The sequence below is a fragment of the Hirundo rustica genome, chromosome 5, assembly GCF_015227805.2.
Source record: "Hirundo rustica isolate bHirRus1 chromosome 5, bHirRus1.pri.v3, whole genome shotgun sequence".
NCBI lineage: Eukaryota > Metazoa > Chordata > Aves > Passeriformes > Hirundinidae > Hirundo > Hirundo rustica.
In genome coordinates, this window is record NC_053454.1 from 53,671,942 (window position 1) to 53,696,093 (window position 24,152).

The 24,152-nt window shown below is 43.2% G+C and overlaps 1 protein-coding gene across 3 annotated transcripts in view; it reads left to right on the plus strand.

The window, feature by feature from the left end:
• Positions 1-24,152, plus strand: part of FAM13A (family with sequence similarity 13 member A) — a 146,261-nt gene that overhangs the window by 13,708 nt on the left and 108,401 nt on the right. For 2 of the 3 annotated variants that reach the window (XM_040064093.2, XM_040064095.2), the window contains exons 1-3: positions 14,335-14,390; positions 16,993-17,182; positions 19,864-20,073. In XM_040064093.2, coding sequence (XP_039920027.1) covers positions 14,364-14,390; positions 16,993-17,182; positions 19,864-20,073 — 427 coding nt within the window. In that variant the 5' untranslated portion in view covers positions 14,335-14,363. Of the gene's footprint in view, positions 1-14,334; positions 14,391-16,992; positions 17,183-19,863; positions 20,074-24,152 lie in introns of those variants that run through there. The other variant, XM_040064094.1, reaches the window with a different exon arrangement.

Genomic DNA, 24,152 nt, shown 5'->3' on the forward strand with positions numbered 1-24,152 from the left:
AAGCATTTAGTTCTTCTAGAGATATTTTTACTTGATTAACATATGCATTAATAGTGCTCTCAATAGCACCATCTACTGCCTTTGGGATAGCAGCACACAAGATCTGCATTATAACAGCAGAGGTAACAAATAAAATGAGGAAAGAGCACCTAAAGAGGTTTTTCTCCTCATCTCCTGGCAGCAGTGATGCTAGAGAGGTACTGCACCCACCCGTGTTCTCAAGGCTGGGAGTGTGCATGGCCAGTCTCTCATCAGTGCTCTGCAGATCTGTTTCAAAGCTCTTGGAGCCCCCCTTTCAGATGTGTCACCAAAGCATCCCATCCCACCAAGAGTACTCTTCCTACAGCTCTTTGCCAAGTCCTCTCCACCTAACTTTGTTAGACCTTAAGCCAATTTGGGGGCCAGTATCACTTCCTCATGCTCTCTACCAACCCACTGTGCCTGCCTCTCTGCAAAACCTTCACAACCTTCCCTTTCTCCCATCCCCAAGGTACAAGCAGTGGATGCTCCTGGATACTAAGCCAGATAAGGAGACAAATCTCTTCGAGCATTCATTCTCTTCATCAGCTAACCCAAACTATAATCATACAAGCTGATACAAGCCCTTGTGCATTTCATTAACAATGCAATTTACATGTTTAAATCGGAGACTATAACAGTGCACAGTCTAAATAGCTGCCTGAGTTTTGGGGGATGACAAGATCCCTGTCCTTTGCCCAGGTCAGATTAATGGCAGCCTGCATATTATGCAAACTTTAATTTCTTTTCCCCTCCCAGGATACCATGAGACTTTGGACCTCTTGGGTCTGCAGAGTCATAATCCCTTTTCTAGTCTACAAAAAGGGAGTTTTATCCCAAAGAGAGTGTTTTGAAGGTCCCTGGATGCTCCAGCCCCACCCCTGATTTTGGAAAGGCACCACCTTATTATGCAGTCCAAATTTACCCCCTCTTGCTAAAAAGGACAAACTTTTCTTGTTCCTCTGTTTTGTTTTGTTTTGTTTTTTGTTTTGTTTTGTTTTGTTTTTTCCCCTGTTGTTCCAGGACAGGATGTTTCACTTAGAAATCTAATTTTTTTTCTTTTTTTTACAAGGAATTCAATTTCTCACGCTGCTGCTAGTTGCTCTCCAGCATTCACAGAGCCAGCGCTCTGCCCCAGGGAACTGAAAGATTAAAAAAAAAAAAAAAAATCATAGGCAAGGAAACAGAATAATTTTAAGTGGCCAGCATCAACATGGGAATGAGTACCAGGAAAAAAAAGCAGTTGTTTCCAGTATTGCAGAGCCAAGGACACCTGGGGTATGGACATGGATTTTAAGGGGAAAGATACTGGTGTGAGCCTACAGGCATATCAACCCTGCAGGAGGGCATGAAAATTACCTCTTTCCTTTCCTCAGCCAACAATCATAGGAACCTAATGTCCCTCAGGCCCCCTAGACTCTGGCAGAAACAAATGACTGGATTCAGCAGTGACTGTGGTTAGGGCAAGGGCTGGGATGGGGTGGACAAAGGGGTTGGTCCCTTTTGCCCCTCTGATGGAATCTTCTGCAGGAAATATGCCAGCCTGATTGTGCAGCACAAGGCTCAGGGTGAGACACTCAGCAGCAAAGGAGAAAACACTCCTCATGTGGTAAATTGGCAAGGGGTTCTCTGAAGAAAAATACTGTGTAATTGTGTCATTAAGGACTCTATAATGAGTGATGCATCTGCATTTGGGGTCAAGTTAAAGCCATACAGACAGCCCTCGTTAAAGCTCCTCCTCAGTTCTGAGTGATGCAGAATAAACAGTGTTCTTTTGCTGCAGAATTCGGGGGTGTTGGATACATCTATGCCACAAGAAAGTCAGTAAATCACAGCAGTTGGAAGATCTGCTAAACAGAAAAGTACAAAACAAAAAGCAAATCCAAGCAAAATCGTCAAGCAGTTGGATGCATCAGTTTTGTCTGGATTTCAAGATTAGACAGCTTCATATCTACTGTGAAACAGGGGAAGAACATTCCGGTGCTTACAAGACACTCAGGACCCTGTCTGACTGTGAATTATGAAGCTGACTGAAAAACTGAGGTGTTTTTAGTGGCTTAAGGGTAGCAACAGTCTGATGGGGCAGCAGTGATGGTGTGAACAAGCACCTGTCCTTGGGAAGGTCAGGGTTCCTACTTGTACTCATCAATTATCGAGTTAACTTATGATCCAACATGTCTAAACCACTGCCAAGTGCTTGTGAAGTATTTCAGCACTGCTGAAGCACTTGGATTTTCACTGTATGCGACAGGAGGAAATGTCATTGAGTAGCTCCTGGGCTTTGCAGGACCTCACTTTCCCTGCTGCCCCATGTTGCACTTCCCTTTCCTCCCCACAATGCACCATAGCATGCACAGCCTATTTTCCAGCTCAGTACCTTTCTCCAGTCCCTCTGCTGTTGTCCTATGAGGTCCTTAAACACAAATGCATTTAATTGGAATTATCCTGGGACCTGCTAGCCTTCATGTCACTAATTTGGCCGCCCATGAATCAGAGCGGTTTGATAAAGGGGATTTCCCTGTGGTCCTGAGCTGGCAGAGAGAGCCCTGGTGCCCCTCTCCTCAGGAGAGGGTTTGCTCTCAGTTCCTGATGGGTGCCTGTTTCTGTCCATTGCCAACGTCTGTAAAAAGTAATTGAAAGCAAAGATCAGCTTAGTTGCTCCAAGGCAAACTCCAAGCCTCTACTTTGTACTCCTGACTGGTGAAAATGTCTTCAGTCTATCGGCAGTAACCTGAAAATTTTCTCTGAGACCCCTGTGCCGACAGTGGGGAGTGACCTTTTTTTGCACACCACTTAGATCAGTGGGACAGAAAGAAAGAAGTTCGTAGGGAGAGAACAGAGTACAGATCGGTCAAACCCATGAGGCTGGATAGATGAGATGTGCCATCATGCACTGCGTTCTGTAATTAAAGCAGTTATTAGCAAGAACTCCCAGCAGGACAGGGCCATGAAAATCACCTTGTTGCTGCTTTCTCCACGTCTGAATCCTGACCCTACTGTAAGGGGATTCATGAAGACAGATCCCAAGAGCGTGAGTGCGCAGTGAAGCGCTCACACAGGGGTGAGTAGTGCACACCAGCGCTGTGATCCTGCGCTGTTAGGTACCTCTGTGTAATAAATACGATAGACCGAATTTTAGAAATCAAAATTTAGAATTTTATTGAGAGACAGAATGACAGTCTCGGACAGCCACAATTAAAAGGACAGCCCGGGGTCGGCGCTGGGTGAACCATGGTAACACACTCTGCCAGTCTGTTACCCCCCAAGTTCACATTTCTGGCTTGAAGCTGCCCCTTTTTATACACAGGATCGCTGAGAAAAGTCGCGGCTCCAATGTTTTCCCCGTCTGCAGCAGCTTCATTAACTATTCATGTTCGGGTCTGGGTGTCCTGAATAGTTCTTCCTGGGTACACAATGACCTTAATCGTTGAGCCCAGGTGTGTTGTAGATATGATAATGTCTGGAGGAGTCAGATGAGCTATGGATCTGATGTGATCATTCGGTTCCTGAGCTGTTTATCTGCTTCTTCCATGGTTTTTGTGTTCCTTTCAGAGTTTCCCGGCAGAGGTATTTCTATGTCATTCTTAGCATAGTTGTCATGTCCTTTTGCTGGTACCGTGCTGCCAGCAGAGACATCCTGCACCCCCCCTTTGTGTGGCTTCTGTCTCGTTTTCTTACAAAATAATTGGGCAAATATAAAACTTATACTTTATATGGGTGTATTATAATACAGACATATTCAAACGTGAATTAACTTTAGGGCATATATCACATCTGTATGCTGTGCCGGCTTTTCACTGTAGATTCAGCATTCCCAGAACTGCTGTGTTATATGCCTCTGCAAGGTACTTGAATTCATGTTTCTGGGAGCAGAAATTGCAAAAGAAGCTTACGGAGGCCTTGACGGAAGGGCGCTGCAGGATCCGTCCATACCTTCACCGGGAAATGGGGATTGTGCTCCGCTCCTGCCATGGTCAATACAACTCCTCAAGCAAACTGGGCTGCATAATTGTTCCGTTCACGCCAAACTACGCTGTTCTCGTTGACCTTTTCTGGTGCCCGCAGGACCCTTAATACCCCTATGGGCTGTGAAATGTAAACACAATTATCTGTTAATGGAGACTGTCCTGTTTCCACTCAGGACAGGCCCAGCAAGTGGCAGTGATTCCCACTGCTTTATGTTCCCTTTTATAGGCAAGGGTGCTGTGACTCCAAATCATTAGGAGCTGTGTGGGAGCGATGCAGTAAAAATGACCTTACAGCCTCTGAGCCAGCAAAAGCACTAAATCAGTTGGTCAGCTGGCAGCTACAGCAGAAAAAGAAGGCTGTGGGAAAAAAAAAAACCAAAAACCATAAACCGAAACCCAAACAAACAAAAAAACTAAAACGCAAAAAAAAACCCCACAAGGGTAAATCGGAGCAATTAATCATGTCTGAGTGAGATGTGTGCCCGTCCTTTTTTTGTTTGGCCAGGCTGTGACAAGCAAGGACGCACTGGAGGAGAGCTGCTGTCTCCACTGCTTTTCCACAGAAGCTCCCAGGCATGGAGAATCCTTCCTTTCTGCAGCAGGGAGAATACTATGTGTGTGTCTATGCAGGAGGGCATGATTCTTTTATTTTTTTGGCTAGCTGACATTGCAAAGGAGCCGGGGTACAAACCAAAATCATGCACTGTACTCGGAACTCCTGAGCTCTGGGCAGTGTGAGATCATAAAACGAATGTGCCTGAGCACCCTGTGCACATCTTGTTGATAATCAAGCTCTTAAAAAGCTTTGTGAAAGAGCTGAGCTGAATTCCCTGCTAACCCAAGCTTGTTGAACAGCATTTCCCAAAAGACTTGTAGGTGGCAAAAATGTGGAAGACCTGACAAAAGATTCATCTTCTCCAGGAAGAAAATTTGTTATTTCACATGCATAAGATATACAGAGTTCTGTGACTCACAGGATGAGAGAACAGGCAGGTAGGACAGAAGGGTTCAGCTGCAATGCATAACACTTTAATTCTTCTTAAATAGAACAATTTTGTAATGGGATCATTGAAAAAAAAAAGCCCATGTTTTTCAATCCCACTTTTTCTCCTCATGGACTATAAATATTTTTTCAAATAATTACATGATTTTCAGTATTTTCTCCCAAATTTGCCCTAAACAAGGACACCTGGTTTCTTGAGATGTCTCCTGTTTCATCCAACACAACACTTGGCTAGTTTATTGAAAGCAGTACTTCATTGTTATTTATTATTTTACTCTTTCATTCAGCTTTATTTCATCCAGAGCCTGTGCATTGCAAAGCCACGTTTGAGTTTTCTGTGGTCAGGTTCATTGTATAGTTTACATTTTTGCAGCATTCCCTGCTCCAACCCAGCTGCTGTCTGAGTGCATCAGGGTCACTCCCTGCCCTCTCCTCTCATGGACAGCCCATGGAAAGGGGAGATAGCAAAAGCTGGACAGACTCTACTTCCCTTGCCTGGTAATTCTTTATTTATCCATACTGCCAAGGGTGTTTGACACTGAAAAACAAGGAGAGGAGGCCTTTGCCCAAGGGGTTTAAATCCAAGCAGATGTTAGTGCAGGGGCTACTTGAAAATTTCCAGATGAATGATTTCTCAGTGGGAAATATCTTCTTGACTAAATGAGCATGTTTGTGGAGTGTGTCTGCTTCCCATGAGTAAGTCTTCTTTTGCTGGAAAAAGGGAAAGTCCCAAACTCAAAAAAAAAAAAAAAAAAAAAAAAAAAAAAAAAAAAAAAAAAAAAAAATTGATTTGGAAACTCAGTTCCTGTAAAACAGTGTGACCCAAATTTGCCATATCATGTGTCTTCCCTATCAGGCCTCCCCTTGAACCACAGACAGGAAAAAAATCTACTGAGTCTCAGGAACTGCTTCCTACTGCAGCAACATTCCCATCATATAATCCACTTTCAGCCTAATTAGGTTTCTGGCCTTCATTCCTCCATACAAAAGGCTACTCCAGAACTTGGCTAGGTTTTAAATAATTTTTTATTTCCACCCTAAAGTTATTCAAAAGCCACATAGACCGGTTTGACTTTTTGCTAATGTTGTTCCATAAATTGCAACCCTCTCCTCTCTCTGGAGTTTATTATAGTGTAGCATAAACAATCATATTTGTTTTCAGTCTTCATTTTCCAACATCAAATTGAATTTTCTCCTCTCTGCTTGATCCTACTGGTTCTTTTCTGCATTTATCTTCATTCAGATTAACCTTCCATGAAGCAGGACTGAACACAGTGAACTTACGGCCATACCTCGAACAGCACAGCTGGTATTCCTTTGATTCAGCTGGAAACACACCACATCATAGATCCTAGGATTTTCATCAGGGTTCACTGTCATGCTGCAGCCATGCTGGAGTTTGAGCTAAGGAAAAGGATAGGAGAAGGGATCATCTGGGTGGAATGTCCATGAGCTGTGGTGGGGCAATTTCAGACTTGAAATAATAGATTTTTCAGCCATAATGGTGTGCGCGAATGTGTTACTGAAAAAAGAGTTCTTATGATGAAAACTTTTTTTTTTTTTTTTTTTTTTTTTTTTTTTTTTTTTTTTCTGCTGAGCTCTAGATGTCTCCTTGGCACTAGCTTTCCAGGCAGTGAAGTAGTCCTGTAAAACCTGGAAAAAATAAGATCCACAAAATGTGGAGTGACTGAATTTTTCTTGGCTCCAGGATGCACAGTTTCCAACCAGAACACGTAATCAATGGTTTTGTTACAGGTTACTTTCTGAAGGCCATCTGAGCTGGCTTCAACTGGAATGCTGACTTTTGCGGTAAATCAACTTGTAAAATGCCATTTGCTGTCAAAGTGATTATCTTACACACTTGGTAAAGGCCTGATAATTTAAAAGTATCATAAAAACCAACTTGTAGGGCAATAACAGCTAACACAAGATTTTCCTTCTTATCCTCTGCAAGCAGCTGGGTGGCCACAATATGGCCTCAGAGCTTTACCGTGCAGGATGACTTTTGCCTTCCTTGTGGGGGAATGACAAACTCTTCATGGAGCAGAAATTCCTAAAGCAGGGTCATCTCTGCAAATGTTTTATGTTTCCACCAGGGAGCCTAAGTGCAAATTTCCTCTCGAGTGGTTTGTCTCCAATGCCCAAATCCTGTCATGTAGTCTTCTCTGCTCATACAAATTAATGGGCAGGATCCTTTCCCAGCATCAGATGTGGCTCCATCCAGTCTGCTACTCAGAGATTTTTTTTTTTTTTTTCCATTTACACAGGCTTGTATTGTCAAGGCAACAAAATGCCAAATGTAGAGAAATTTTATTTAGTCCCAGCCTATGCCTTTTTCTCCTATTGATCATGCTTCATTTTACCCTGCAATAAGGGACATGATTTCCATTCCCTTTCCGTGTTGGCTCTTCAGAGGCAACTTCTACTCGTATTGCACCTTTTGTAATGTTCAAAGCAAATAGAAACAAAGTTTTCCGACAAAAGAATCAATGCTCATAGCCATGGTCCACTGTGAGTAGGACTTCACAATATTTTGACTTTGGACATATGTGCAAGTACTTCCTCTTCCCAGTTACACTTTAAGGAGGGTGAATGACTCCGACTGTAATTTGACAGCTGGTGCTCCATCTTTGAGGCTGCCAAGTTAACTTGTAACAATCATGGTAAAGGTTAATGTTTTGTGGATATATTTCCCTCATTGCAAAGATTGCTATTACATCTGTAGTGCAGAGAGGCACTGAGAAACAGAGAGTTACTGAGGAGAAAAATATCCTGACTGCTCTGAGCAGCTGGCCCCAACTGCCTTGTGTTGCTTTTGCTGCCAGCCATGCCCTGGGCAGGCAGCAGTGGGGACGGAGCTGCCAGCTCTTCCTGAAACGGGATGCAAGATTAAGCCCATAAACATAAAAAATTATATTTCAGGAAAATAAAAGAAAACCTGGGCTGTCACATACATGTAGCTGGTAACTGAAAGATGAAGCTTTTCTGATATGTAATAGTGAAAAGATTTCCTTTACCAAAATATGATAGCAAAAACCCCCTCATTTATTGTCCTCCCATTTTTATTACTCTTACCTCATTTATCTCCCTGGGGAATGCTGGAAATCCTTCCCTGCTTTCTGACAGTTGCCTGGAGTGACTGGATCTCTACAAATAGCAGCATCCCAAACACAGGGGGCTGTGTTGCAACATTTTCACAAAGTCAAGCCCAGATTCAAGAGCTCAGATTCTCTTTTCAGTTGACTTAAGCCCAAATCTTCACTCCTGGCTAAGGCTGCCTGATTACCGTCCGTTAGCTGAGCTCACACAACATCGCCCTGTGCCCAGCCAGATTCTAGTAGGGTCTATGCGTAATTTTTAGGATAGTGTAGCTCACTGGGGGATAGAGTATGAAATGGTGTTCTCTATTCTTCTAAAACAATTGTTCTTTTACAGTTTAATTGCTAAGGTTGACTCACAACCTGAGGTAGGGGCTGAGATGGAGAGGAAAAGAGGGAATAAACATTCTTTATCTGCTATTAAAGCTCATCAGTATTCTCACAGGCTTTCTAGTGAAATCTTATTGTTCTGCTGTAGGTTTGTTACAATTTCTGGCACTCTGATCTTCCCATGTCACGTTGGGTTTTTGTTGTTGTTGATGCTGCTGGGTTTCTGTGGTTTTTACGTACAGACCTGACCCAAAATTTACCAGCAGTCTGTGAAATTAGCGGGATTAAGTTCATGTTTCCCCTGATAAAATGGGATAGAAAAGAGGACGCTGTTCTTAAAGCTTGGCAAGCACATTGCCGACTGGCACAGTGCTGGGATGGAGACACTTTCTACACCAAGTGAAAGTCTTCGGAATGCAGTTGTGCTGAGATTTCAGAAACGCGTCCTTTGGTGGGTGGCGCGGTGTTGGCTTAGGGTGGGGGTTTTAGGGGTTTGTTTGTTGTTGTTGTTGTTGTTTTGGTTTTGTTTTTTTTTTTTTTTGTTTCGTTTTATTTTGTGTCGTTTTGGTTTTTTGTACCAAGACAGGATTTTCTTTGAGTATCTTTTTTTGATGCGGCGTGAGATTAGAAACGGCGCGGCCGCAATTACCGAGCCGAGGACATTCCCTATGCATTCCCGGCCGCTTGCTTGGCCCTGGAACCGCGGGTTACCCTCGGCCACGGGCGGATTTTCCTTTCTGCTCCTTGCACCCATCCCCGTCCGCCACAAGATGGGGATGCAAGCCCGACTTTAGGCCACGCATGAACACGCTTCTTCCCCCGCAGGAATCACTCTCCATGATCCTTGCCCGCTCAGGGACCTCCTTTTGTTGCTATTATTTAGAGCCTGAAAATTCGCAAATTTTAGTCTTTCTTAAATAATTTTATATTACTGAAGGATGCTGGGGTCTGGGGGAGGAAAAAAAAAACACCTCTTTCTCATCTTTGCTGAAATTAAAACACCTCTGTGATGTAGTTGGCCATAAACAATTTGAACTCCTTGCAAATCCATCTCAAATTTTAAATCATTGCAGCAACAGTAAGAGGCAAACCTCCCCCTAAAAATACCTGTGAGTCACTAAGTAGAGATTAGTGAGCTAATGATTAGTCAGATAATAGCTGGCTATTGATTTAGTCAGTTAAATCAATTCTATAAGCTGCTTTATTTTACATTTTCAACTTCAAGAGTCATCAAATATCTACAAATGTTCTGTCTCAAGTGGCCAAGGGAAGAAATCCAGGCTAAAATGTGGCCAGGGAAGGCCCTGCAGGTCTGGTGTTTAGCTGGCAGTGGTGGCAGCTTGGCTGAAATAATTAACAGGCTTCATTACATAACATAACAATGGGCAGCCCCTGAAAGGTTTTGGTAGAAAATATTATGTTGCATACATCTCTTTTTTCTGTATGTTGGTGTAATGAAGCCTCCCGTTCCTTCTGAGCTAAAGACAGGTGTTCAGCATATTCAGCCCCTCAGCCAGCATTTACTCAGTCTTGAACACATAAAAGGAGGATAAAAGGGACCTGAGCCCACAAAATTGCATTTTTCATCATCCATGTTATGAGGTGATACATCCTTTCATCACCAGCTTGGGACCACTGATATCTTTGTGAACAGCTCTAATCACTCCCCCCCCAATACTATTTGAAAATGTAGGTACTGTACATTTCTATTGCTGACCTACAATAAAAAGTAATTTATTTATAAATCCTCTTTTCCTATTTATCACCACTGATTCCTTTTGCAGTACTGTTTGTGATGACTCATTATTCAGAGTGTTTGACGTTCAGAGAAGTCACTTGTAATGAGTGCCTCCAACAAATACTGTCTTTTCTAAAGAAAATTTCATGTAAGTAAAGTAGGATGTTATAAATAACAAGGTAATACTGAGCAGCAGAACAATGTTATTTAGGCTTGATGAAATTGCAAATTGTGTTTCAAGAACAACAATTTGTTTTCTTACTTCAGAATTATAACTGTTGAATCAGATTTCTCCTTCTTCTACATCCTCCCCTGCCGAGAAGGGCCAAGGTGATGTGAAGATATTAAAAATTCAACCTGCCATTTCTGTAGGGTTTATATTGTCTTATCTTTCAGTAACAGAGCTCTCAAAAATGCTGGGTTTAATTTTCTGTCCTCCATGTTCTGCCTAGAGGATTTTTTTTTTCTTTTTTTTCTTTTTTTTTTCTTTTTTTTTTCATTTTGACAACACAATGAAGAGAAAATGAGATAGTTTCTAGTCCCTTTCACTTTCTGGTTTTCATGCAAAATCCAAGATAGCCATGTATTTGTTCCAAAAGCAACACTACCACCCCTTATTAATACTAGCTTTAGATATTTAAAATGTTAATTCTTTTACAACATCCTGGGGAAAGTCATCTTTATTTTGACTCCAAAACCTTCACACAGATGCCTTGATTGAAGTGAATCACACGTTTTTATTGCATGCCCTTTTTTCTTTTTTTCTCTAAGAAATTATGTCTTGTTATTGCTTTTTGGATGAGAATTATTTAGTTACTTAATGACAGACAAATCTCTCAGCCAAATCATAGAATGTCCTGGGTTGGAAGAGATGTCAAGGATGACATAGTTTCAACACCCCTGCCACGGGCAGTGACACCTTCCACTGACCATACTGCTGGGAGCTTCATCCAACCTGGCCTCAAACACTCGCAGGAATAGACCATCCACGACTTCTCTGAGCAGCCTGGTTCAGCATCTCAACACCTTCACGGTACAGAGTTTTTCCTAATACCTAATCTAAACCTACTCTCTTTCATGTGTCGATCTGGCAATTTCCAGCTGCTTCTGGATTATCGTTTTGCTTTTTGCTCTCACCTGTAGCTGCCAGGGCTTGCTAGAGTATGCCCTGTGTTTAGTTGGGCTGACCTTCCCATGAGTGCCCTGGAAGGTCACAGCAAGTGTCCTGCAGCTGGCAACTTGGGATAGGCAGGAGGGAACAGAGTAATGGTCAAGGATGACAGAGCTGGCAGCAATCACTTAATTCACAGCAGCCTGTTTTTATGTTGGCTCTTATGAAATGGGTGTTGAATTCTGCTGTCACTGTGGAAATGATGAATAATAATCAGGTTAAAGCAATATATTGCATCATTCACGAAGAGGTGCAAGGCAGCTCCTTTGAACTTCTAACACTACCCCAGCTGTTCTTCCCTGCTGGGAATGTTGTTTCAACATCTGAGGTTAAGTGCCTTATTTGTAAACAAGTGGAAGGGAAGATTTTTTTTTTTCCCCCCTCTTTTTTGATTCATTGCATGATTAGCCTGTTCTTTGCAATGCTTTTACATTAGCAATTAGCAGTTATGTGGAAGTAGAGAGAAGAGGATGGAGGGGTGTATCTCAGCAAGTGAATTGATTCTGTTGGCTGCCCTGAAAAGACAAGCATGTTAAAAAGCCACTGAGCTACTCTGACACAAATATAACAACATAGTTGAGAACTACAGGAAACAACAGTATGACCCAAGGTAGGTGGGCGTGATTATGACAAAAGCCAGCCATACACGACTTGTGGGTCTCACTGACTTTTCACCAGTCTTTCACAATGCATTTGCTCTGATTTGAGCTCTCATGGCTCTAGACGTATTCTATGATAAATTGCATAAATATTCATCCTGTGGCTGCTCTGACCATGCAGTGTTACATTCCTCAAGAGTAGAAAAGGGAAAAGACAGTTGTTTGATGCAACATCTTAGCCAGAAAACATGGAATAGCATAATGGCAGCTGTATACTGAGTTGTGTTTTGTGTTGTTGGCTTTGGGGAATTTTCTGCTTCTCCATGATAGGTATGACTGCTTCTTCTGCTTCTGATTTTTTGTTTTCTAAGGATTTTCTGGATTTTTTGCAGGAAAATAGTGAAGGCTTCCTGAGTAACGTGCAACCTAGAGTCAAATACCAGAGTGTCTTGGCTGATTTCTATGGCACCAGTAGCACATACTGCTGGCTCCCATTCATTACACCTTCTTTTTTTTTTTTTTTTGAAGAGTCACCCTGAAGGGTGGTGCTTCAGTGCAGGGAGGAGAAGATCAGGATATATAAAAACATGTCTCTGTGGGAAGGGTGGAAGGTACAGGAAGGAATCCATTTACTTCTAGGCTGGCTTAAGAAAAGTTCAGGTAAATCCTTCTCTGCCCTGAACAAGGGTTGTTGGTCCTGTGTAAAGCCAGGAGGGGACAAAGGCAGTTGTGGAAGTTTCAGTCTGGGATTGATTCTTCTGACACACAGGAAACAAGTATGCTGGCCTTCAGCTCTCTCAAAACTTTAAGCTGGTACTGAAGTGTCTTTATCAACACAGAGAAAAGTTACCAGCCTTTCATAGCCCCAAGTGCTCCAGTGGCTTGACAGAAAGTGTGACTTTCTAGGCTCTCATAAACAATTGCTAAAGCTCGATTTCTGGCCTTGCTTTTTATCGCATGAGCATGTACCTGCTACCTCTCAACATGTATTTATGAAAGTTTTAATGCCATAGCTGCTGTTAACTGCTGTGGGTTCGTGTTTGAACTTTTCACCCCCCACTGGAGTCTCCAAGGAGCTGCAGATTCTCATCATTCCCTCTCTGGGTTACAATTTGAAGCACGTCACTGGTTTTCCCAGTGAAGCTGCAATTAGGATTAAGAAGGGCTTTTCACATTCATGTGAAAAGATAGAGACTTACAGTAAAGAGGAGGAGAGAGGAAGGAGGATTCTCTATCAATCCACTTTGAGAGTCCTAAAGTGAAATTAAAATGTCAATGCTAACTAAGTTAAACTTCTGGAAATTTACCAACTGGGAAAGTTGTAATTTCAGGTTAGAGTGTCTTAAGAGAGGAAAACAGAAACTGAACATAGAAAAGATCGCTCTTCTTCCTCTCCTTTTCTCTACTTGGCTAGGCTTCCTTTTGTCCCTGTGCCAGAGTCAAGTATTTCTGAGAGGCGCACTTTCCAAAGATCTTCCCTCCTACCCTGATGCTCAGGTCCTGCTGAGTGGCGCTTGCGTCTGAGCGGATGTAGAAATAAGCACGTGTGTGTTGTGCTTTTTCTACCACAAAAAAAAAAAAAAAAAAAAAAAAAAAAAAAAAAAAAAAAAAAAAGCCTCAATTCCCTAGCTCTGATTTCAAGCGTAATTTGAATTTCTAGGACAAACACTGCTTCTGGGCGGCAGCGACCAGGAGAAGGGCACTAGGGGAAGTACAGTCCTCTCCCTGCCACTGCCACGCTGTGACGGCTGGCAGTGGCTAGCTGTGGGGGGTATCCTCCCCTCCGCTTTTCGCTTTAACCTTTCTCTATCGCACCAACATATCCCTAGATGGAAAACCACAACGGGGGGCAACGCTTGGACTGCTTCACGCTTTCCAGACTCGGGCCAAGTGTTGCACGGCATCCTGCCCTGCGGGGACGTGGCAGTGCCGCGGCAACGAGGGGTTTGTTCGGCCCTGCTGCCCGGTCTCCAGGCCACGCTGCCCGGCCCCGTTCGCCCTTCGTGCGGGCGCGCTTGCGGTTCCCCCGCACCCCGCTAACGTTACCGGGCTCAGCGGCTTCGCGGCGAGACTCGCAGCGGCCGTGCCCGAGCCCGGGCTCGCACACGAGCGGAGCGGAGTGGCTCCGCTCCCCGCCCTGTACCGAGCAGGAGGTCCCGGCAGCGCGGCCCGGGGCCTCGGTGATGCCCGGGGGCGGCCCGGCGCGGCCGCGGAGCCCGCGCTCCGCACGCCACGACCCGGGGAAGCTCCGGGAGGCAGGCCCGCCCCCGCGGAGCCCTCCCGGCCGCTCCGGCGGGAGGCAGGAGCCCGGCTCCGCTCCCCCCGCGGGCCGCGGGGCGGGCCGGGGCGGCGGGCGGCACCGCGGGGCCGAGGCTCGCGCCGGCAGGGGCCCGCCGGGAGCAGCCAGGGCGGGCGGCCGGGGCGGAGCGGCAGCCGGCATGGGGGCCGGGGCGCTGGCCGTACGCGTGAGTAGGGGCCGGCGGCGGGACGGGCACGGGAGCGGGGCGGCGCTGCCGGCGGAGCGCGGCCGGGAGCGGGGGCGGCCGGATGGCGGCCGGGTCAGCCTCCTCCTCCTCCTCCTTCTCATCCTCCTCCTCCTGCTGCCGCCCTCCGCAGGGTCTCTCGCGGGGCCGGGGCGAGGGAGGCCGGTCCGGGCCCGCCGCCTTCTCCTCGTCCCGAGCGCTCTCCATCTGTGCTCTCCTTCTCTCTTCTTCTTTCTCTTTTTTTTTTTTTTTTCTTTCTCCTTCTCCCCCGCTCGGTAGCTACCGCTCAAAGATTCGTCAAGGCGATTCCAGGCGGTTTTCTTTTAGTTCCCTCCCGCGCCCTCTTTTTTTTTTTTTTTTTTTTTTTTTTTTTTTTTTTTTTTTTTTAACCCAGAGACCAAGTGCGCTGCCGCGTTCCCTGCGTTAAAGTTGTTGGATGAGCTTTAAAAGTGCGTCCCTGTGGCGTATAAATAGCCCTTTTTTCCGAGTGTCTGGGCGGCACTTTTTGGCTGCATCGTGCGGGGATGATTAAGTTGCTTTCCCAGTCTTGGAAATCAGCAGCAGGGGCATTAATTCTTGGACTCGATTTTCCCTGGGTAAAGTCAGATCTTCCGTCTATAAGGCAACATAACACTGAACTCTTTGTTTCAGAGCTGTTTTGAGGGGATGGCTTTATTTTGGTTTTGGTTAGATGTGTATTTTGGATAACCACATAACTTTTTGTTCCTAGTTAGCGCAGGCTCTTCAGATCCTGAAACGAGCTCAAAAATTTGCTCTTGTTTCTGTGGACATGACAAATGTCTGTCGGTTCTCACACAGATTTAAACAGTGAGTTTCCCCAAGTAAATCCAACTCAGTGACTCAGGTTTTCGAATGTTGAAACAGGCTGGAAACCTGTAACCGAGCAAGATTGTGAGGCTAATTGAAGGCCTTAATTGGAAAAGCTCCCTGAGCATCACAGCTGCTCAGAAACTGCTCAAAGGATTTTTGCTGTCTTCTGAATTTAACCTAGTCTCCATGATCTTTCCCTTGTCATGTCTCTCCCTGGAATAAATATTGTTTATTATTTATTTAACCCTGAACGGGAACACGTCTTTTTAAAAGAGATGTGGTATTTTAATGTTAGTCAAATTTTAGTTCAAACACTGGTGCATCTACTGTTCGTTGTAAACATTTATAAGGTTGTCACAATAATGCAGTATTGCCGTTCTGTTTCACAAATAAGAAAACATACTTGTGATGTTTATATAAGCAGCATCTTTTGTAAATATCACATGAGTGTTGTGTAGGACCTGGGACTGCAGAGCACACATATGTTTCAAATAACTGTTTATTGGGAAAAGCACAGCCAAGTGAGTGAGCTGCCAGATCATTTTATATCTGAAAGGACAGTCATGCTTAATAGCAACATAGCAGATGTTCATGTTGCTTTCAGTACAGTAAAAATATCGTGTCTCAAGTGAAGAGATTTTAAAGGCTTGTTTAAAATAAAATATGTATGCTGTGATAAAATGTCTTAACACAGTGAAATGTCAAGACTTAGACAAGAGTCTGAGCACTTTTTTGTGTTACTATACAGTTTTCTCCATGTGTACAGTTTCTACTACCAGTCTGTTAATGAAACACAGTAGGAATAAGTTTATTTTTAAGCACCATGCCAGTGGTGGGTTTCTTAAACAAAGCCACCAAACTCCGTGGTAGCAGTGGCTCCTAGTTCCTGCAGTGTGATTGCAACTGTGGTGGGTGATGCTGCTGCTCTGCCTGGAACTGTCTTCCCAAATGTGCAATCCTGTAGGCTGATTAAGATTTCTGCCTATTATCAGTCCCATAAATTAATTATGTATTGTTTTATTCCCCTGGGTTTTATTAACTGTCCTCCCATGATTTCTCTGTCTCTGCAACCCAAAACTTGTGAGAATATTGTTCCTCCAGAAGAATCTATGGGATTAAGGGTTTATCCTGCAGTGGGTTTTCCACCCCCCCTTGTTATGTGTGATTAGATTACATAGTCCCTTTCTAACTTTAAAACCTCAGTAATTAAATTTCGGACTTAGCAGATACTAACCATAACAGAAAATCTTTCGTTAAGGATCCGTCTCACCTGACAGTGGCCAAAATGAATCCCTGGGAAACAGTATTTGGAAGAAGAGTGCAGTGAACCTTCTCCAGATTACTGCCCTGACAGGCATCCTGGAGACAAGCTGAGCTACTGGTGGTGTATTGGGACTGTTTGTGTTTGTCCAGTTGCTTTTGTAACCCATGAGACTTTCATGAGTTAACAGCAGCAGTCTCCTGCTTACTTACTCCCTTTTACTTGTTATTCTAGTAACAAGCTTGTCTGCAAAAGTCTTTCTCCCTTACCGACAGACTACCTACATTCATGTTCCTCTTTTAGTGTTTTCTCTGTTCATTTTTACTTTCCTACTTCACAGAGGTTTTTTCCTGTGGATTAAAACTGAGTGGGGCCAAACCCTTATGCTGGAGCATAAAAGCCAGTTTTGATGGATGTGCTTGTTTTGTGACCGCACAACCTTCTGCAGCAAATGTGACTAATGCACGGGTTTTTCCCCTCTGCTCCTTTAAGCAAAGCAAGTCGGCTGTGAGATTGAAGGAGGACATGAAAAAGATAGCTGTGCTTCCACTGAACAAGCAGAAGGACACAACCTGTCCAAAGGTGTTTGGTGTGAGTCTCCTGGAGCTCCAGCAGCAGGGACTGAGCAAAAACGGAATCCCGATAGTTGTGTGGAATATCGTGGAGTACCTCACCGAGCATGGTAAGCGTAGTGGAGTCCCTTCTTAGTAGCGCTCTTTATGTAAGACTCTTCAAAGGGAGGAGTGTGGGGGGTTTTTGTGGCAGGAACCACAGGTAAAGGATGTTTCTGTATGTGGTTTGCTTCTTTTTTTTTCCTGCCTTGATGCTGAACTTACTTTTTAGTATGTTTATAAAGGTGAACTACGGTGTTAGGTAGCAGCACACTCATAAACAAGCTGTTCAGTTCATAAATGGAATGTATTCCATTTGTGAAGGTTTGTGTCATATTCCAGTTGCAAAACATTTGTCTTTAACACTTTCTCTGTATAGAGATAATCACAGGCACGCACACAAATCCCATCAGAGAATATTACTGAAAAGGGATACAAATTTTTACAGGTTTTCAGATATATTCCAGTTACTATTAATCCCCTCAGGGAAGTAAGTTCGATTCTTATCTTCTCTTTGCATCCATTTAATGGGACTTTAGTTCCTCTTGTTGAAATACATTTCCTTGTAGAAACCTAGAGCGCCACTGGTGCACAGATGTCTTGTATGACATTTGGTCAGCAGTAGAAAAGGTTTGTGGTGGTAATTTCATCTTCTAAGGAGCTGCATCTGGTTTTACCCTAAGGTTTTTTTTTCAGCTGCTCAGTAATGATAATCCAATTGTAGAGGCTTAGATTCTATGACTGTATCTTGATAGATCCTCAGAAGCTCATAGATGCAAACATGGCTTGAAAATTAGCTTGGATTAATGTACAGTGCAAATTTAAAGCATGATCTTACCTTTACACAGCAGCATCTTACTTGATCTACTACAACCTGGCTGAAAAGTGGCCTGCTAGGACACTGGAAGAGGAAGAGTGGAAAAAGCTTTTCATCATTTACGGTTTAATCAAAACCAGAAACTGACAGACACTCTTAACTGCGAGTTGTGGGCTGTGCTCTGTGTTCCATAAAAAGATTGGAATTCCACACGACTGTGTCTCAAACGTGGACTAAACAAGCCAAGTTTTCTGCTCTGCAGCGAGATTAGTTGGGCTTCTGAATGCCAAGTTGATTATCTGGCCCTGATAAAGATAAAATCCATTATTTTTCTCAAAAATGCAAGCGAGATCTCAAAGTTACCCTCTTATATGGAAACTTGTTGAAATGGGTGTCCAGTATCTGTGTAAGATTTGGTTTGTGAATTAATGGTGAAGTAAACTGTGAAGGCAGTTTTAGCAAAGGCCCAGACACCCAAGCTGAGCTGACTGTTGGGTAGCTACATCTTTAAACTAAGTTTGCATTAAGCTGTTTATTTCCAAATTTATAGATGAAGCTGAATTTCCCTGTGCTGTATTTAGTAGTTTCTATTTACTGTTTTCAAGATGTTCTAGCCTCTCTTTATTTCCATAAATGAGTGAGGGAGAAGGAGAGAAGTTTGATGAAGTTTGATCTCTGTGGGGGTTGTGGCCTTTGCTCACCTAGTGCTGCAAAAGGAAAAATCTTTATTGAGATGAGGTGTTTCTGCCCTGAAGATGGCAGCACAGCATGTCACATGAGAATGTATTTTGTCGTGAACGCAGGAATGCAAACTCTGCCAGCAGTGTCTCATATTAGTCAAGTAAAATGTGTGCTGGTCCATTTTTTCCCCTTCCTAGTGCAGTTTGTCTTCTGGTCCAATAAAAGAGATTATTTTTCTCTACAAACTCTGCTGCCTCAGAATTGATTTTCTGCACTGGAAGCATTCTGTCAGATTGCAGTTCCTTGATGTCTAGTCTGAACTGATGAAAACAATACCTATTTCGATCCTCTTAGTGTTACATTTCTGAGGAAGAACAAGCAGGTATAGACACAGTATTAGGCAGAATTTTTGCAAGTGTAAGTGTTCTAGTAAAAAAAAAAACCAAAACAATTTACAGAGGTCAGTTTTAGCATCTTCACAGAAGGTTTTGTATCTTACCAAATGCCTAGAAAGTGCTGTTCAGTTTAGTATGATTAGTCTGGCTTCCTCTGTTGAAGCCTCCTTTTTTGTACATTTCCCTTCTCCAGTGTGGGGTGTCTGCCCTGTAGTGATCGATACCATTTCCTTTTCATTGTGAAATACTTTGGGCTTTGTGCTGTCCAAGATACATTGTTTGCTCATTGAGATTTCCTACTATCATAAAGTTGCAGAACTCATTATGGAGTTACTGCTGTACTCAGCACATATTCAGATGTTTTTGTCTCATGATGGTCATGGGTAAGAACCTGTTACCAAATTAAAACCATTTACACCCTGGAACACGGAGCTGGAGGTAATCACATGGTGTGAGTATGGCAGTCCTGCTCAAGGTAATGGGCTACTTCCAAAAATGAAACTACAGAAGTGTTTTGTAGAGTCCTTCGTAGGATCCTTTTCTGATTAAATATACCAATGGAAAATGTCTTGTCTCAGTTGGTTTCTCATGGTGTGAGACAGCTCAGTGGCATTGTATTATTGTGGGTTCTCAAAATAGTATCCCAGGCCTCAAGATCTTGTCATTAGTATTTGTTATTTATCATAATCTAACCACCTGACTTCTGGGGACAAAGTAATATTTTTTTTTTAATGTATTAGTGTATTAATAGCCCTCGTTTGTATTACTACATGTGCATTATTTAAGCTAGAATATCTGTTTCATCATGTCACTGGGATGAGGTGGCTCAGCTCAATCTTAAATCAATATATAATTACAGGTATGACACAGGAAGGTCTCTTCAGGGTGAACGGCAGCATGAAAATGGTGGAGCAGCTGCGTCTGCAGTACGAGCGGGGGGAAAAGGTGGAACTTGTTAAAGATGGTGATGTGTACTCAGCAGCCAGCCTGCTCAAACTGTTTCTGAGAGAGTTGCCAGATGGAATTATCACGTCTGCCTTACATCCCAGGTTCATTCAGCTTTACCAGGGTAAGTCTTCGTCCTTCAATGCACTTTATTCCTGTGTAACTGGTTTCTTAGTTTACTCACTTTGTTCCTCTGGCTTTCCTTTGGCTTAAGTTCTTACCTGCTCCCAGATGTGCAGTTCTGTTACAAGAGGCAGAAAAATGTTTCTCATGTATTTGGTAAAGTCTGGACTATTTATGGTTTTCTAATGCAGTTATATTTGTTTAATAAAAAGTGAAATGATCAGCTGGTTTCTTTGGGTATGCTTGTAGAAAATAATTACACAGATTAATAGATAGATTTATTTCTGTTTGGTAGGGAGTTTTCTGGCAGTTTCATTGTAATGGACTCTTGAGAAATGAGAAATTCATCTGCTTGTCAGATTGGGCCAAAAGCATAACACTGCCAAAGTTTCTGCTTCACACTAAGTAATGTGATTGTCCATGAAAAAAAAAAGAACCAGTTTGCAAGTAACAGCAGACTTTATGTTTTATTCCCTGTCATAGCACACAACTTGGAAGACTTCTTTTTTTCTTGTATGTACACCTCCTCATCCACCTTCAAGTGGTGGATCAGCCGTAGGAAGGAATACCTCTTCTGCTGTGGAAAGTTGAGAAATCATTTTAAAGAGAGTTATGCAAGTTTCAGTCTAATTCAACCGTATCTGACAATCTCTGGTGGTGGTAGGTGGGATAAGTGTGGTTGGCCCTGTTCCTTGACCATGTGGGTCACTGACAGTTCATCTCTCTTGCTGCAGGCAGCCAACACTTCTTCTTTATGTTTTCTTAAGAAGTTGTGAGGTGAGTGGGTGAAGTTACTGGAGGATGCAGGGGAGGAACATGCTCTCTGACATGCATCCCTGGTGGAAGATGGTGCAAAGTTCTCACAATCTTGTCTTGAGTTCTACTTTCCACTTTTCTTGCCTTCAGTGGAGAGGAGGTTTAGCCATTTCCAAGAGGAGTGAGTAGTGCCATGTGTTTTCTTTATTTCTTTTGTTTTGAGGGCTGTAGAGGGTGTTTATGGTGCACTGGAGAAGAGCTTTGTGCTTTACCTTGAGTGCAGACATTTGTAGGTTGTATGCGGACTGTGTAAAATACCTTCCCTATTTAGTAAAGTTGTCTGGAGCACAAGGATAGAGTTCAGGAAGTGTTGTGTAGGAAGGTGCTATCGTTTAAGAAAGTCCCTTTTTTTCTGGTCGTTGCTGTGCCTTCTTTGGGGACTTTTAGATTTCACCAGGTCTGACTCATGAGCTGTATTTAATTATGTTCTTTCTCATAAATCACAGCTTAAGTGTAGATTAATAATAAATAAATAAGTCACACCTTTGCTGTTCCATATCTCTTCTCCCACAAAGGTCATATTAGTGTATTGTACCAGCAACTACCGATGTCCTTTGTGAACAGTGCTGTTTGTGGAAAGGTTAATTTGTTCTGTCTCCCACAGGAAAGGCAAAATCCCCCCAGTACTTTCTAGGAAAATGAGATGGATATTGTTACTTAGCAGATTTACTCACCAAACTTTCTTGTTTCCAAATAAAGTTACTAGTGTAACCTATGAACCCAGTTCTGCAAAAATCCATCCAACTGTGATGTGTCGTCCTAGCTAAGTTTGCCTGTATTTCACAATAAGATTGATCTTAGTGCCATTATAATTTTGATTAGGGGAAAAAAAAAGTCTTAGTTGAAAAATGCAAGTTGGCTGTTGTGGCAAGGGGAAGGCTTTTGTAAAGTTTGAAGAAAATTTGAGCGGTTTTTCATGCCTTAGAAAATACATCATAAATGAGTGGTTGTGAAAGGCACTGGTGATTTTCATCGTGTTCAGATTAGCTTTACTGGTAGGTGGGCATTTGCTTGCAGTTAAATGATCAACCAACTGTGCAGGATTGCAGGAGTTATCTGTTCACTTATCAAAGTATGTGCAAGGGTATTGGTTGCAAAATGGTACCAGGAGAGTGCGTGCCTGGGTGTTCGTTTTGTAAACTGTGAAGAGAGTAGGTCAAACTGTTTCTGAGTCAACAGGTTATTAAAAAATAACTTTGAATCTGGAGCCACTTTACAACATGTCTGCAGTGAAGGCAAATACAAGCTCTGTCACAACTTCTGTATTTCCCTCCTGTTGAAGCTTTGCATGGGAAATGTTTTTTTAGGATTAGGTTAGATTTCTTTTGGTGTATTTTTAGGGATTGTTATCAGCATTTTTTAAGCCAGCTGAGATCTTGGCCTGAGAAGAACGCATAGTTACTCTACTTATTATAAAAATGGATAGAGAGTGATTCCTCTAGTTAAAAATAGCTGGATGAAAAATTACAAATTTTAGCTGTAGCTGTAACCCTTTTCAATTCCAGCTATCAAATTTGTCACCAAATCAAAGAGAAATAATCTGCTCAATTATGAAGGAGAGAAGCTGTCCTGTTGGTGTTCAGGAAATCCACGCAGCTGGTTTGGCATTGCTGTCTGCAGCCTGTGCAGCATTGTGTGAAACAGAGCTCTGCATGCTGCCCTCAAATCCTGAAGTACTTTTGTTAGTATAAATACTCAGCGTAATGACAAGACTATGGAGTTCCATAAAACATCATGTAGTGTATTGTGGTGTGTCCTGGCATTCTCTGTGTGCCCTTGGAGAAGGAGAGTGGCAGTGGGAGCTGGGAAGGGCCGCCCTTTGTAAATGATGTTGATCGGAGACGTGTGTTGCAATCGCAGGCCAGGGACACACTGATAGTGACCTTGGTGTTGGCCGCTCTCCTCACAGTGTCTGTCAAATTAGCTGCTCCTTACAGGGAGTTCTGGGGTAAAAAAAGTCCATCACAATCTCTTCTGTGGCTGAGGCTTTGCTGCAGAGCAGAGCTGTGCCCGCTTGTGCAAAATGGGCTGTACTTTGAGAAACTTCAGCCAGAAATTAGCAGCTCCCATACAGCAATCCCTGCCCGAGCTTGTTTCTTCCCTCTGGCTTTTCATTCCTTATCTTCTGTATCGTGATCACTGACTCTTAAGACATCTGTACCTACTAGGAACTGTACGCACTGCTCTTACCCCTTTCACAGGTCACTTGCTTTCATCAAGACAAAGTGCTACTGTACTGCAAATTTCCTTTTGTTGTTTCATTCCCTCCTCCGGTGGAGGTGCAGTGAAATACAGACTCTGTTTTCCTTTCTTACTCAGTCTAATTAAGTTTAATGCTATTTCGTCACTCTGGCTTCTTGGCATTGCTCATCCTGTAGAACGTATATTTTTTCGGTGGACAGCAGCAAGATGTGAGTTCTATTTCACATACCTCCTTCTGCTCACACCCTGTGATGGCTGGCATGGTTTTGTCTGGTGCCTGTGATCAGCCGTGCCTTTTTCAGGGAGAGGGATGGGAGGCAGTGGAAGGGAAGGAGCAGCTCCCTTTCGGATCAGCATGTCAGTTTACAGAACACTTAGTAGCCAGCAGCTGTTTGAGTTACATGAACAAGCAGAACGGAAAATACAGCTTGTGTTGGGGGATTTTAGAGGTCAAATTTCGATCTGAACAATGACTGTAAAAATGAATAGATGAGAGCTGACCTTTTAACCATGGTAAGTGCAGCAGTGCACCAAATCTGATTCGTTAGATATCTATGATTCTCCAGGCTCTTGTGACATGAAGTTAACCTTTTCCTTTGGCTTTTATTGTCATTTTAGTGTTATCAGAGCTATTTCCAAGCTGGAGAAGTAACTTCTGTTTTCCATATGATGATGACGTTTTTTATGCAGTAAAAACTCTTGGAACTGGATTTTTATGCAGATGACACTTGCCAGAGCTACAAAAGAAGGGTACTCTTCCTCCAGTGTATTGGAATGAAGGATAAATACAGCACTGCAAAGTGCTGTATTGATAGAGTGAGGTGTCTCAAGCTGGATTGTGGTGACAGCCTTCTTATGAGGAGGACTTAAAACATTTCTCCTCCTGATGGCAAAAAGGCATGATTTTTTTTTCCCCTCTGGGGCAGGATCATATCTGAAGGATGGAGTCTGAAGCAGATTGTTTCTTGGGAGAGAGAGACTGGAGTCCCACTTCCCATAGATTGAGGCGGTGGAGAGAAATGCTTTAATTCCTCTTGCAGCCCAGTGGGTGCTATGATACTG